Source organism: Lemur catta, chromosome 4 (assembly GCF_020740605.2).
Source record: "Lemur catta isolate mLemCat1 chromosome 4, mLemCat1.pri, whole genome shotgun sequence".
Classification (NCBI taxonomy): domain Eukaryota; kingdom Metazoa; phylum Chordata; class Mammalia; order Primates; family Lemuridae; genus Lemur; species Lemur catta.
In genome coordinates this window covers 49,123,079-49,138,743 of record NC_059131.1, presented here as the reverse complement: position 1 = coordinate 49,138,743, position 15,665 = coordinate 49,123,079, and the positions used below count along the sequence as shown (strand labels likewise).

The window sequence follows — 15,665 nt, the reverse complement described above, 5'->3', positions numbered from 1 at the left end:
AAAATGGTTCTATTAGGCCTGTAAAACTCAGATGATTTGTGAGGTTTTAATAGAGCATTCTAGCTCTAACAGATAGCCTTACTATCTCTACACATAATTATAACTCAATATATTACTTTAAAGTCAGTCTGAGAGCAAGAAGTGAGTGTAGTGCTAAGTTTGAGATGGCCTATTATTCATTTTAGAGTCTTACAAAGTGGCTATTGTCGATATAATTGTAGTTACTATTTCAGTTTTTAAAAAAAAGTCATTAAAATGGTACAGGGGATATTTATTTATATTCTTATAACTATTCCCTTTTTATACTTTTTTTATTATCAAGCCTAATTTGAATTTAGCTGATTTTATTGTACTTGATTACTTTGTTCCTTTTATGATTTGGGGATAGGCTGAATATGGCTATATTATTTACATTAATGCTATACAGAATCTGGTTCATTTTTATTGCTATCAAATATTTTTATACAGAACCTGTAAATTTTATTTATCTTTGTATGTATATATTGCCATATACTGTCTAGAGTTTTTGTGTTCTGTTTTCAATGATCAGATCTAACTGGATGTTGATGTGGATGAGCTTTAATATGCTCTCTTTTTGATAGTTTCTAACCTTAAACTTTGTATTCAGATAATAACTTATAATTTGGCTTTATTTATCCATTTATTGATCAAATATTTATTGAGTGACTTCTGTGTGCCAGGTACTGTTCTAAACACAAGATATACAGCAGAGAGGAAAACAGACATCGGTTCCCTCCCTTGCAAAGATTATGTTTCTAGCAAGAGATATAAATAATAAACCATAAAGCAACCACTGAAATAGCAAAACAAAGAATAATTAGCTATTAAACCAACAGAAGAGAGAAATGGGATCAAAAAATTCTCAGTCCAAACAAAGGCTTAAAAAGAGTAAAAGCACCACATGTACTCGCCATCGAATTGGTACTAACTGATCAACACTAAGATGCTCACATGGAAGTAATATGCATTGGGTGCTGGTTAGGTGGGAGTGGGGGTGATGGGGGTGAGTAGACTCAAAACTAATAGATGTGGAGTGCACTATATGGGGGAAGGACAAGCTTGTAGCCCTGGCTTGGGCTAGGCAAAAGCATTATATGTAACCAAAATGTTTGTACCCCCATAATATTCTGAAATAAAAGTAATTAAATAGATATTGGAAAATATTTTTAAAAAGAGTAAAAAAGGACGAAAAAATGGATGAGATGTAAATGTCAAGAAAATAAATGTCTAGATGATAGTCTTAAGCCTACCATATAAATAATTACATTAAATGTAAATGGTTTAAGAACCCCAATTAAAAGATAGAGATTATGGGATCTAATGAGAAAGCAACATCCAACTATATACTGTGTATAAGAAGCACACTTTAAATACATAGGTAGGCCAGGCACAGTGGCTCATGCCCATAATCCTAGCACTTTGGGAGGCTAAGGTAGGAGGATCAGTTGAGGCCAGGAGTTTGAGACAAGCCTGGACAACATAGTGAGATCCCACCTCTACAAAAGGTAAAAAAAAAAATCAGCTGGGCATGGTGGCGTATGCCTGCAGTCCCAGCTATTCAGGGGTCTGAGGCAGGAGGATAGCTCGAGCCCAGGAGTTTGAGGTTGTAGTGAGCTATGATGATGCCACTGCACTCTAGCCTGGACAACAGAGGGAGATCCTATCACACATACACACACAAAAAGATGCAAAACAGTTAAATATAAGAGGATGGAAAAAGGTATACCATGCTTAACACTACTAAAAAGAAAACGGGAATGGTTGTATTAATATCAGACAAAGTAAATAGATTACAGAGCAAAGAGTGTTACTACATATAGAGAAGGTTGTTTTATAATGATAAAGGGGCCTGTTAATCAAGATGACATAATTTTAAGCATTTATGCCCCTAATAACAAGATACATAAAACAAAAATAGAGAATTTTATGGACAATTAGACATTCACAATTATAGTTGGAGATTTCAATATTCTCTCTCAATAAATGATAGAACAAGCAGATAGAAAATCAACAAGGATATAATAGACTTGAACTATCAACCAATCTGGTCTAAGTTGAAAGAACACATTGAAAGAGCACTCCATGCAACACAGCAGAATATACCTTATTCTCAAGTGTTAATGAAACATTTATCAAGATAAACTATGTTCTGGGCTTTAAAACAAATGTTAATACTTTTTTAAATTTCAAAATATTAAGGGGGTACAAATGTTTTTGTTACGTGGATAGCTTTTATAATGCTTATATCAGGGCTACTAGTGTGCCCATTACCCAAATAGTGTTCATTGTACCGGTTAGGTAGGTTTTTACCCCACCCCTCAAATGTTAATACATTTTAGAAGGCTTCAAGTCATATAAAGTATGCTTTCTGGCCACAACACAATTAAATTAGAAATTAGTAATGTGGAAAAGTCTGTGGAAAATCCACAAATATTTGGAAACCAAAACTTTATGCTTCCAAATAAAATGTGGGTCAAAGAGGAAAGTAATGTGAACTGAATGGCAATGAAAACAACGTTATCAGGATTTGTGGGATGATGTTCAAGCAGTACTTAGAAAGTAATTTATAGCTGTAAATGCATATATTAAAAAAGAAGAATAATTTCAAGTCAGTGACCTCAGCTTCTACTTTATGTTGGAAAAAGAAGAGCAAATTAAAACTAAAGTAAAGAGAAAAATAATAAACATCGAAGTCCAAATCAGTGAAATAGAAATTGGAGAAACAGTAGAGAAAATCAATGAAACCAAAAGCTGATTCTTTGAGAAGATCAATAAAATTGATAAACCTTTGGCAATACTGATCAGGAAAAAAAGAGAGAAGACATGAATCACCAATAACAAGAATGAGAAAGATGACATCACTACAGATTCTACAGAGATTACAATGCTAATAATGAAATGTTGTGAATAACTTTATGCCAATACATTCAACAACTTAGATCAATTGACAAATTCCTTGAATAACTCAAATTATCAAAGTTCTTTCAAGAAGAAATAAATAACCTTAATAACCTCACATTCATTAAAGAAATTGATGTATAAATACCTACCCGCAAAGAAAACTCAAGTCCACATGGCTTCACTGGTGAATTCTACCAAACATGTAAGGGGAAAATAATATCAAATCTATACAATTTTTTTTAAGTTTTGGCAAAGATATGGTGGACAGGGCTGGTACTAAGATGAGGCTGGGTATGTGAGGGGCATCAGAATGTGAGAGTGGGTACCTCTTTAAATATTGGACCTCATGCTTCTTGTTTGCCTCACCCTATCTCCAGCCCTTGTGGAATAACTGGACCTCTCAAATACCATTGGTGAGAATTTAAAGTGTTACATCCTCTTTGGAAAACAGTTTGGCAGTTTCTTAAAATGCTAACTATACTTCTGATCTGGCATGGAATGAACTTAGAAGTTGTCACTTTTGTTCTCACAGCAGAAAAAATCTGAGCATACTGAAAATCAGCAACTGAGAAGCATTTATGAAGGTTACAGTCTAGGGACACAATCTCACTAAGACTGAAACCTAATCATAAGGTCATAGAATGCTTCCCCTCCCTTTACACCTTCCCACCACATCAGTCGGGTACCTGAATAATAACGAGAATACAACTGAAAGAACTACGTGTCTCAGACTTACTTAAGAAGTCTGTAGGGAAGCTCAAAGATAGCAGGAGAGATCAAAAACAAGGACACCAGAGGAAATTTTAGCCTCTGTCACCTGCAGCTATAGTAGTCGTTAAATAATGCCTCACTCTTATTCAGATAAAACCTCCCACTAAAGGCCTGTTTACATCAGTTCTTTTTAACTTTAGTACATCATTTGGCTTTCAACAAAAAATTACAGTGCATACTAAAGACAAAAAACACAGTTTAAAGAGATAGAGCAAGTATCAGAACCAGACTCAGATATGGCAGCAGCATTGGAATGATCAGACTAGAAATTTAAAACAACTATGATTAATATGCAGAGGGCCATAATGAAAACCATGAAAAATAAGCAAGAATGGATGAGTAATGTAAGCAGACAGATGGAAACTTTAGGAAAGAATCAAAAGGAAATGTTACAAATAGAAGATGCTGTGACAGAAATGAAGAATGCCTTTGATGAGTTAATCAATAGACTTGAAATGGCAGAGGAAAGAATTGGTGAGCTTGAAGATATGTTTATAGAAACTCACTAAATTTGTGAAAGCAGAACTTCAAGGAAAATTTGTAGCATTGAATGCCTATATTAGAAAAGAAGAAAGATTTTAAATTAATAGTCTAAGTTTCTACCTTGGGAAATCAGAAAAAGAAGAGCAAATTAAATCTAAAGTAAGCAGAAGAAAAGCAATAATAAAAATCAGAGCAGAAATCGGTGAAACTGACAATAGTAAATCAGTAGAGAAAAATCAACAAAACTAAAAGCTGGTTCTTTGAGATCAATAAAATCGATAAATGTTTAGCTAGGTTAAGAGAAAAAGAGAAGACATAAGCTACTAATATCAAAAATGAAAGAGGGGCAGGATAATAAAAGAATATTGTGAACAATTCTGTGCCCACAAATTTGATAGTGTAGGTAAAATGGACTAATTCCTTGAAAGGCACAATATATCAAAACTTATACAGTAAGAAATAGATATTCTGAATAGGCCTATATTTATTAAAGAAATTGCATCAATAATAATCTCTCAAAAGATAAAGCACCAGCCTTTCTGTTGGGTTCACTGGTGAATTCTACTAAACATTTAAGCAAGAAACTATACTAATTCTTTACAATCTATTTCAAGAAATAGAAGCAAAGAAAGTAATTTAATTCTATTGGGCCAGTATGAATCTAATACTAAAATTGACAAAGATATTACAAGAAAAGAGTACTATAGACTAATAATATCTCTCGTGAACATGGATACAAAAATCCTTAACAAAATATTAGAAAATTGAACCTAACAATGTATGAAAAGAATTATATACCACGACCAAGTAGGACTTATTCTAGATATTCAAGGCTGGTTCACTATTTAAAAAGCAATTAATATAATCCATCACATTAACAGGCTAAAGAAGAAAAATGATATAATTGTATCAATAGATATAAAGAAAACATTTGATGAGATTCAGTATCCATTCATTATAAAAAATAAACTCTCAGCAAGCTAGGAATAGGAGGGAACTTCCTTAACTTAATAATGAGCATCTACAAAAACCATATAGCTAATGATGGAAAACTAGATGCTTCCCACTAAGATCAGGATCAAGGTAAGGATGTCCCCTCTCAACACTTCTTTTCAAAATTGTACTGGAAGCCCTAACTAATGCAATAAGACAGAAAAGGAAATAATGAATATATAGATTGGGAAGGAAGAAATAAAACTTTGCAGATAATATGATTGTCTATGTAGAAAATCCCAAGGAGTCAAAAAAAGATATTCCTGGAACTAATAAGTGACTATAGAAAGGTTGCAGGATGCAAGGCTAATATAAAAAAGTTAATTACTTTATTATGTACCAGCACTGAACAATTGGAATTTGAAATTAAAAACACAGTGCCAATTACAATAGCATCAAAGCAAATGAAATGCTTATATATACATCTAATTAAATATATATAAGATCTATTTGAGGAAAACCATAAGACTCTGATGAAAGAAATGAAAGATCTATGTAAATGGAGAGATATTCCATGTATGTGGATAGGAAGACTCAATATTGTCAGGATATCTCTTCTTCCCAACTTGATCTGTAGATTCAACATAAGCCCAATTAAAATCCCAGCAATTTGTTTTGTGGGTATTGAAAACGTGATTCTAAAGTTTATATAGAAAGGGAAAAGACCCAGAATAGCTAACATAGTATTAAATGAGAGGAACAAAGTTGGAGGATGGGCACTACCCAACTTTAAGACTTCCTGTAAAGCTACAGTAATCAAGACAGTGTGGTATATTGGCGAGAGAGTAGACATATGGATCAATAGATCAGAGTAGAGAACCCAGAAGTAGACCCACACAAATATAGTCAACTGATTTTTGACACAGGCAAAGGCAATTAATTCATAGAGAAAGGATAGTCTTTTGAAGAAATGGTACTGAAATAATTAGACATCCACATGCCAACAACAACAAAAAAAGTAGACACAGACCACCTTATGCTTTCCATAGAAATTAGCTCAAAATTGATCATAGACTTTAGTGTAAAACACAAAGCTGTAAGACTTCTGGAAGATAAAATAGGAGAAACTCTAGGTGACCTTGGGTTTGGCAATGATTTTTTAAATATGAAACCAAAAAAATACAATCCACAAAAGAAAAACTTGAAAAATTAGACTTCAATAAAATTAAAAAGTTCTACTCTGTGAAAGACACTGTTAAGAGAATGAAAAGACAAGCCAAAGACTGGGAAAAAATATTTGCAAAACACAGATCTGTTAAAGCAGTGGTACCCAGAATATACAAAGGAGATTTAAAACTCAACAATAAGAAAAAAAAATTAAAAAATAAGAGATTTAAAAATTAAAAAATGAGATTTAAAACTCAACAATAAGAAAAAAAAATTAAAAAATAAGCAAAGGACTTGAATAGACTTTTCTCCAGAGAAGATATGCAGATGTCCAATTAACACATGAAATGATAGTCAATGTAATTAATGATAAGTTTTATGTTATGTATATTTTACCACAATAAAAAATATGGGTAAAAAAATCTGAACAGGTTCCTCACCAAAGAAGATATGCAGATGGAAAAATCACCATATGAAAAGATGCTGAACATCAAATGTCATTAGAGAATTGCTAATTAAAGCAATGAGATGCCACTATGTATTTATTAGAATGGTGAAAATTCAAAACACTGACAGCACCAAATGTTGGCAAAGATGTGGAGCAACAGGAACTCTCATCTATTGCTGGTGGGTGCAAAATGGTACTGCCACTTTGGAAAACGGTCCTGTAGTAATTGACAGAATTACTACCAGAACTCTGAACACTGATAGCCCAGTGCTTTTCTTGTTACCACACTCCACTTTCCCAGGTATCCTTTTAATGGTATCTCTGAAAAGATAACAGTGTTGTTGTTAGTGGTCATCTAATTCTAAATCAGTGGGATTTTTTAAAAGTTATTCACAGAAAGTGTGAATAACTACTTTCTATCTTTGTATCTTAGATGTAGAGGTTTTCAAATTTTCTTCCTTGATTTAAAAAAATCATTCTCTTGGACACAGACCAGTGGAACAGAACTGAGAATCCAGATATAAAACCCATCCTCATATAGCCATCTTATCTTTGACAAAGCAGACAAGAACATACACTAGAGAAAAGATTCCTTATTCAATAAGTGGTGCTGGGAAAACTGGATAGCCACATGTGGAAGACTGAAACAAGACCCACACCTTTCACCTCTCACAAAAATCAGATCACGATGGATAGCAGACTTAACCTAAGGTGTGAAACTATTAGAATTCTAGAAGAAACCGTGGGGAAAACTCTTATAGATATTGGCCTAGACAAAGAATTTATGAAGAAGACCCCAAAGGCAATCACAGTAACAATAAAAATAAATAAATGGTACCTGATTAAATTAAAAAGCTTCTGCACAGCCAAAGAAACTGATACGAGAGCAGACAACCTACAGAATGGGAAAAGATTTTCGCATGCTACACATCTGATAAAGGACTAATAACTAGAATCTATTTAGAACTCAGGAAAATCAGCAAGAAAAAAATCAAACAACCCTATCAAAAAGTTGGCAAAGGACATGAATAGAAACTTTTCAAAAGAAGACAGAAGAATGGCCAAGAAACATATGAACATCTCTAATCATCAGGGAAATGCAAATCAAAACCACAATGAGATATCACTTATCTCCAGTGAGAATGGTCTTTATCAAAAAGTCCCCAAACAATAAATTTTGGCGTGGATGCAGAGAGATAGGAACACTCATACACTGCTGGTGGGACTGCAAACTAGTGCAACCTCTGTGGAAAGCAATATGGAGTTACTTTAAACAGACCCAAGTAGACCTACCATTTGATCCAGCAATCCCATTACTGGGCATCTACCCAAAAGAACAAAAGACATTCTCTAAAAAAGACATCTGCACTCAATGTTTATAGCAGCACAATTCACGATTGCAAAGATGTGGAAACAACCCAAATGCCCATCAATACATGAGTGGATTAATAAATGTGGTATATGTATACCATGGAGTACTACTCAGCTATAAGAAACAATGGTGATATAGCACCTCTTGTATTTTCCTGGATCGAGTTGGAACCCATTCTACTAAGTGAAGTATCCCAAGGATGGAAAAATAAGCACCACATGTACTCACCATCAAATTGGTTTCACTGATCATCACCTAAGAGCCCATTTAGGAATAACATTAATCGGGTGTTGGGCAGATGTGGGTAGGGGAGGGGATGGGTGTATACATACATAATGAGTGCGATGTGCACTGTCTGGGGGATGGACGTGCTTGAAACTCTGATGCAGGACAGGGGGGCAAGGGCAATATATGTAACCTAAACTTTTGTACCCCCATAATATGCTAAAATAAAAAAAAATAAATCAATAAAAAAAGGAAACTATTAGTAAATACTCTAAAATGAGACCTCCAACAAGGTTAAAGAAATCTTAAGTCTAAACCGTATGTTAAACATATGAATTACAAAATAAAAATTGACATTTTAATGTCAAAATAAATATATATAAATACCCTTTAAAAATCATTCTCTTAATTGATTTCTGTTATATAATTAAAGCTTTTCCATTTACTTTCCCACTTTATTCCAAGTATGGGGATTTTTCTATAATTATATAAGGTTGGTAAGTATAGGTACATAGGTGTTTATAAATCTCATAGTAAGCACACTTGTTATTTGTATTTAAGTTTAAGAGGATAGTAATTTCATATTAAAAATTGTAGAACTAATTTGGTGTATTCTGATATTCTGTTAAACATTTTGATGCTTTGAATACTCATATTTCAATTGATCACATTATTATTGTCTTTTTATTAGAGAGAGAAGATTCATGAGAGATGCAAGAATATCTGTCCTCCTAAAGATACCTTTGACAGGACTCTTGTACATACTCATGGTATGAATATGTGCTATTTGTAGGTAATAAAGCATAACATAAACATTAATGAACAAAATCTTAATTTTGGGACTTTGTTGGCTGTCATATCTATAATTTTTATTTCCGGTAAAATTTTTATAGTCTATGATTATAATTTCTAAAAACTTTTAAGAGAAAAATGAGTCTGACAGTAGTGTAATCTTTTAGTTCAACAAATATTTATTTAGTGTCTTGGTGCTTGGTACTTTCCTTTTTGCTTAAAAATAGATGAGTAAGCTGGATGTGGTGGCGTGTGCCTGTAGTCCCAGTTACTTAGGCGGGAGGATCAGTTGAGCCCAGGAGTTTGAGGCCAGCCTGGGCAACATAGTGAGACATTGAAAAAAATGAGTAAGAAATAGTCTCTGTCCTCAAGGAGCTGATGGTCTCCTGAGTAAAGTTAAAGAAATAAATCAATTACAGCACTGTATATTAAATAGTAAGTTCACTGTGGTAAGGTTGTATAGTGTTCCTAACTCAGCTTTAGAAGGCTTCCTAGAGTTCATGATTTATGTGTGTTTTAAACTAGTTAACATGAAACATTTATGTGGGAAAAGGAATTCAAGGAAGAGGTAACAGTTTATACAAAGCCATAGAGTCAAGAGAGAACATAGCATGTTCAAGGAATTGCAAGAGTTTAGTATGTAGGCTGTACTGGGAGCAAGAGATGAGGCTGAAACAATGGGCAAAGGTCAGATCATGAGAAGCCTTGCATGCCATGATCAGGAACTTTACTTTTTCTAAAGGTAGTATAGAGCTATAAAATATTTTTAACCGGGCATGATCAGATTTATGATTATACATTTTACTTTGAAAATAGTTGTAGGTAATGAATTATGGGATGATGATTAAGACTAGAGGCAAGGAGACAGTTGGAGGCTACTGCAGTAATACAAGTGAGAAAGGATGTGGTCCCAGTAACAGTTACAGTGAAGATGGAGAGGAAATTAGGCCTTTGAGAGAAACCTCAGAGATTGAGACACAGGTTTTGATGGCCAGTCACATCTTGGTAATAAAGCAAGATGATTCAAGGATAAATCCCATGTTTCTTGCTTGAGCAACTAGCAAGGTGATAGGTGCAAAACAGTGAAAGAAGCAATATAGGAGGAATTTTGGAGGAGCTATAGGCAAGTTCAGTTGCAGATTTGTGGTGAAAGACATATCTGGTTGGTGACCTGGAGCTCAGGAAAGAGAGATCTAGGCTGAAGATGTAGGTATGGTATACATTATAGACAATATGCTAGACAGTATGCTAACATGGTATTTAAATTCAAGGTCACAGATGGAATCCCCCAGGGAGGATGTGCATAGTGAAAAGGACTGGTGATGGAACACTATGAAGCTGTCACATTTAAGGGAAAGATAGAAGATGAGATAGCAACGAAGCAGACTAAAAAAGTGGTGGGAGAGAGAGGAAAGTCAGCCAAGAGAGAATTCTACCTTAGAAATGAAAGGTAGTAAGAGTTTTAGATACGTAAGAATGATTAGTGTACAATATCAGAATACTTCAGGGATAGATCAATTTATACACTGAGAAGTCTTCTTGGATTTGGCAATTAGGAGATCTTAGGGAGAGCATTTAGACTGCTGGAGTGGTGGTCACAGAAACCTCAATGCTATATATTAAGGAGAGAATCCAAGAGAAAGAAATGTAGGTATGTATGTGACTTGAAGATTTGAGATAGGGTACTAATTAGAGGGAACAGAGTAGAATGTCTTTTCATGGCTAGGACTAGATGGGGCAAGAGAGGCATTAGCATAACCTTGAGAGTGAGTGCCTTTGCAACTGAGATATCTCCCATGCTTCAACCTAGCCCTGGCCCTGGGTTTTATCTTTCTCTTTTTGTTCTTCTTTTTTTTTTTAATGGGAGAGAACTGAGCATGTTTATATGCAAAATAAAAGAGTAGAAGAGAAGAGGTTGAAGATAGGAGAGAGACAGAATAACTGATGAAGTAAGCTCATATTGATAGAAGAGGCAGGAGGGGATGGAGTCCAAATGCTGAAAGGTTAGTTTTAGAGAGGAGTACCTCATCTGTTATTGGATTGGCAGGATAAAGGTAAAGTAGGTTCATTTGAAGGTAAGTTTTGGGTGATACAAACTAGGATGTCTGAGAAAAAAATGAATATAATATTAAAAAGTAATGTTTGATCATAAATTCTGGATAGGATGGTGGACATTTTAAATAATAAAAACAGTATTCCTATTTTAGAATTTAATTCATTTTTTAAAAAGTACATAGCATGTCATATTTAATCTTAACAAAACTTAGTAAGATAGCCTTCCTGTGTCTATTTAAAAAAGATTTGAAACATATTTAGTTGTTTTATTACTGCTATATAATTGATTATATAAAATTATTTGAAATATATCTTGTTCAGTGCTTTGCCTACATTAGGCATATAGTAGGTGCTTGATAGATACTTGTTGAAGGAAGAGACTTAAGTAGTTATTTGGTTGTGATCCAGTACAATATTGAATCTATCAAATATATTTTTGGTAAATTAAATTATGGAGGTAAAATGAAAACAAGTTTAAAAAATTATATTTCCCTTTTTCTTATAGATAAATCCAGGACAGATCTGGAGCAAGTACCTAAGGTAACAAAGCTTAAAAATGAGAAAACTATTTTTAAATATTTATTTAATCTTCGATTTTATCTTATAAGAAGCTTTCATTTGGCTGTTTTTGACACTTAGGCCACTTTGCCTCTTCTGGAACTTTGTTGCGTCACTTCTTCTTTCTCTTTCTCTCTCTCTCTCTTTTTTTTTTTTTAACCAAAGAAATTTTTAATTGAGAAATAAACATTGTATTTATGTTCTTTCTCTTTTGCATCGTCATTCTCTTTCTCATCGCTGAAATCTACAAATATGTTTAAGTCTCTCAATTCTAAAAAATAATTTTATTGGTCATACTACCCTTTCAATCTATTGAGATATTTTCTTTGTATGAAAAATTTTGTAGCAGTGTGTAATAGATGCATTTTTTTTCTGGGAAGAGAGGCCATTGCCTTTATCAGATTCTCAAAGACGCTGTGACAAATGCTTTTTAGGGTGAAAAAGAGGCAGAAAGATGAAAGACACAAAAAGGGAGAGGGAGATCATTTTTAAAGTTCTTTGATTCCTACAGAATAAAATTCAACTGCTTTGTTTTAAGGGACTTTATTGTTGACTTTCATCTAATCTTTATACATTGTTTTCTTCAGCCACACTGTTTTTTGCTGGCTCCATGCTTTACTTTCACTGTTCCTTCATCCTGGAAGACTTTTCCCTCATCTTCTCATATCTAATTCTCTACAATCTTTTGCTAATATGGCAATTTTACATGGGTACTTTCTTGTTCTTCCCAACTGAAGATAATTGGCCCCTTTGCCAAATTCCTATAACATTTTATCTGGGATTCCCCCCTGTCCCTGCCTTCCCCTTAAAGCATTTGTCCCTCTTCTTCTTGTAAGATTTTATATACACATTTTATCTCATCCCTTGGACTGAAGATCTTTGAGATTAGGACCCGTGTAATAATTTATCTTTGTTTCCCACTCAATGCCTAGTGTTAAGACAGTCAGTAATTATTGAATTGATGAACACTTTTAATTATAATACCAAAATGGGGATTAGAAAATTTACTCATATCCCTAGATATGAGTATTAGATTTTCCCTATCATATTCATCCTAATTTTTGGATATAGGTGAGATGAATCACTAATTAAAATATAGCATAGATATTAATTAATTAATTGATTAAACTATGTTTTAGGCCCTATGCTAGGTGCTAGGGATATAAAGATTAATAAGCTGTAAGTCCAACACTACAGGAACATATGGCCTCCAGGGGGAGATATGCATATTATTAAATAAATAATTTCTGTAAAGTATGATACAAATAGTTAAGTATACATGGAATATTTGTGTTCAGAAGTGGGGGTAATTAATCTCTGTCATGCACAGAGACACGTTTGCCTTTTGATTTGGTCATGTTCTTTAGGAAGATAGGCAAGGAAGGGCATTCTAGGCCAAAAGCATATATATGAAGATACTTAAGCATAAGAAGGTATGGAAGATAATTGAGTATTGCTAGAATATAAAGTGTAAATAGTGGGAATGGCAAGATAGAAAGACATAACTGGGGTCCAAAATAAAATGAGGGGTTTTGGATGCCATTTTAATTAGTTTGGTCTGTGGGTCATATTGACAATCCCTTGAGAGTTTTAAACAGGGACATTAAAACAGTTATACTTGATATTTTAGAAGGGTATCTCTGACAGCCGTATAGGGGATAGATTAGGGAAGGACATCAGTAGCTAGCTATTTACTGTAATACAGAGATAATGAAGGGCTGAGTTGATGAATGCTGTAGAGATAGAGAAGAGAGGGATTAAAGGAGTATTTAGGAAATATAAAAGATCGGTCTTATTATTCCCTATCTGGTTGTGATATGGAAGGGAAACGGAGTAGTCTGTTCATAAAATTGAATTTTTTTTTGTTTTAAATTTACTGCATGTTTAATCTAAAAAGCTAATTTTGAAAGAATTTTGAGCAGGAGAAAATAGAAATGTAAGTTAGAGAAATTGATATTTGGCATTTTAAAAACCTATCAGTGGGAAATAATACGGAAATTTTAGGATAAGTATCTTCCTTTGGAATGGGTCTGGTGGGACTGCATTAGTGAGTTTGATCACATAGTATGGAATGATCATCTCCCTTGTAAAGGCAAAAAATGTTTTTCTATCTTTTATGAGCATTTTAAACTTGATGAGATGTTATTTATACATTTTTCTCATACAGATATTTATGTAAATAACTCAGACATTATCATTTGCTTTTGCTGTTCATACTCAAGGTCCAAGTTAATTTTTGTTTGGTGGTTGTGATGTTAGAAGGGATAATGGATATAAAGAAAATGTTAATCTAATTGAAGGAAATGCATTTTTTTAAATAGATTTTTATGAAACCAGATTTTGCCTTGGACGATTCCTTAACTTTTAATTCAGTTTTACCATGGTCTCATTTTAATACTGCTGGTGGAAAAGGAAATCGTGATGCAGCTTCCTCAAAGTTGCTTCAAGAAAAGGTAATTTCTCTTTGCCTTTTTCCATGTAGAAAATGTTATTCTGCTTAAGTGGTACTATTTGTGTGGGTTCAGATTTAGTTATTTAGTAAGCTCTATTTATTTTAAATTCATTTTTGTTGTTACTGATAATTATAAACCTTCCAATCTTAACTGATAAACTGATAGCATTTTAGTTCAATGAAATACAAATTGTGCTGGTGAAAAAGGAAAAATTTACTGTTTGAGTGCTACTTATCTGAAATAGCAGTTGATAGAATTTTAATTGAAAAGATGTTAGGTAACACAGATATGCCACTGTTCTCTATCCTGGGCAATAGAAGGAGACCCTGTCTCTCAAAAAAAAAAACAAGAGAGAGAGAGAGAACACAATGAATTTCTTTGCATTTATCCCAAACATTTCAGTTATATATTGGCTAATTTTGGCAAATTTTAATGACTTAAAGTACAGAAAACCCACTTTTCCTGAGGTACTGTTTTTCCTCGTTTTCACTAGTAAGGATGATTATTTTGAAGTAAAGGTATCTTAGTTAAATTTGAGCTTTGTAAAGCCTAGTCTTTTGCATGTTATTAGTCAGCAGTTCTTTAACTTTTACAATGTTCTGTATTTCATGAGTCAACATCTTGAAAGTCGTTTAACATTTAGAACTTTAAAAATGACTTACATGTTGAGAATCTTATAAAACTTGAATGGTAGTAAAGACCTTTGATTTCTCTCGTTTCCCAGCATTCTGTTTAGAGTTTTTCTAAAATTGACTGTGGTTCTTAAAATGAGAAGAAATCATTTTGTTTCACTCTAGTGACATCCCTTGGCAATCTGAAAGCATGTCGCAGGAAGAGTATTTAATAAACTAGATCCAGTCTTCACAAACTGAAGAAAAGACTAGCTTGGGGGAGGAGAGAAGAAATGTGGATAAAGAATCATGAGTGTTCCTTTTCTCACAAATGAAAATGAGCTAACTTTTTCCTTTGGCAACATTTTTATCTATAAAAGGTTTCATTGAGTAAGAACAGATTCATAAATCTGATGAAAACCATGGATTTGTAGACACAGGCTTGTTGCTCCTAGACTGCTTGTTTACATTCTAAGTATATGCCTTGGTAGAATAATACCTTGAAAAAAGAATAATACCTTAACAAAAGCCAATAAAAATCTTATCAATTTATAGAGATATTTTTAGGAACACCTTAAAAATTATTTCCCTTATAGCATTTTAATATGAAATAATTGTGAAAATTTTTATATGCCTCTGAAAAGAGTAGATCAATGGAATATTGATAAATTCCAAAAATCTTTGAAATTCAGATGAAGTGCTTTTTTTCATGCTGAATGTTTAAAGTGACTAAAGTCATGGAATTTTTTTTTATTTGTAAGTTGTAGAATCAAGTTTGCTATATTTACATTCTGACTCCTTTTTGTTCTACTCTGTTCTTAAAATAGGAATGGAATGGACTCCAAAAGAGCACTTTCAAACTCTTTGTGTTGGAC

The 15,665-nt window shown here is 33.4% G+C and overlaps 1 protein-coding gene across 6 annotated transcripts in view; it reads left to right on the top strand.

Moving 5' to 3' along the window:
- The window catches only part of VPS54 (VPS54 subunit of GARP complex), a 147,506-nt gene that overhangs the window by 69,710 nt on the left and 62,131 nt on the right, over window positions 1-15,665 (top strand). For all 6 annotated transcript variants that reach the window (XR_006734713.1, XM_045549722.1, XM_045549721.1 and 3 more), the window contains 3 exons: window positions 9,013-9,091; window positions 11,674-11,708; window positions 14,048-14,179. Coding sequence is in view for 5 of the 6 variants with exons in the window: in XM_045549722.1 (XP_045405678.1) it covers window positions 9,013-9,091; window positions 11,674-11,708; window positions 14,048-14,179 (246 nt within the window). In the remaining variant the exon portion in view is untranslated. The remainder of the gene's footprint in view (window positions 1-9,012; window positions 9,092-11,673; window positions 11,709-14,047; window positions 14,180-15,665) is intronic.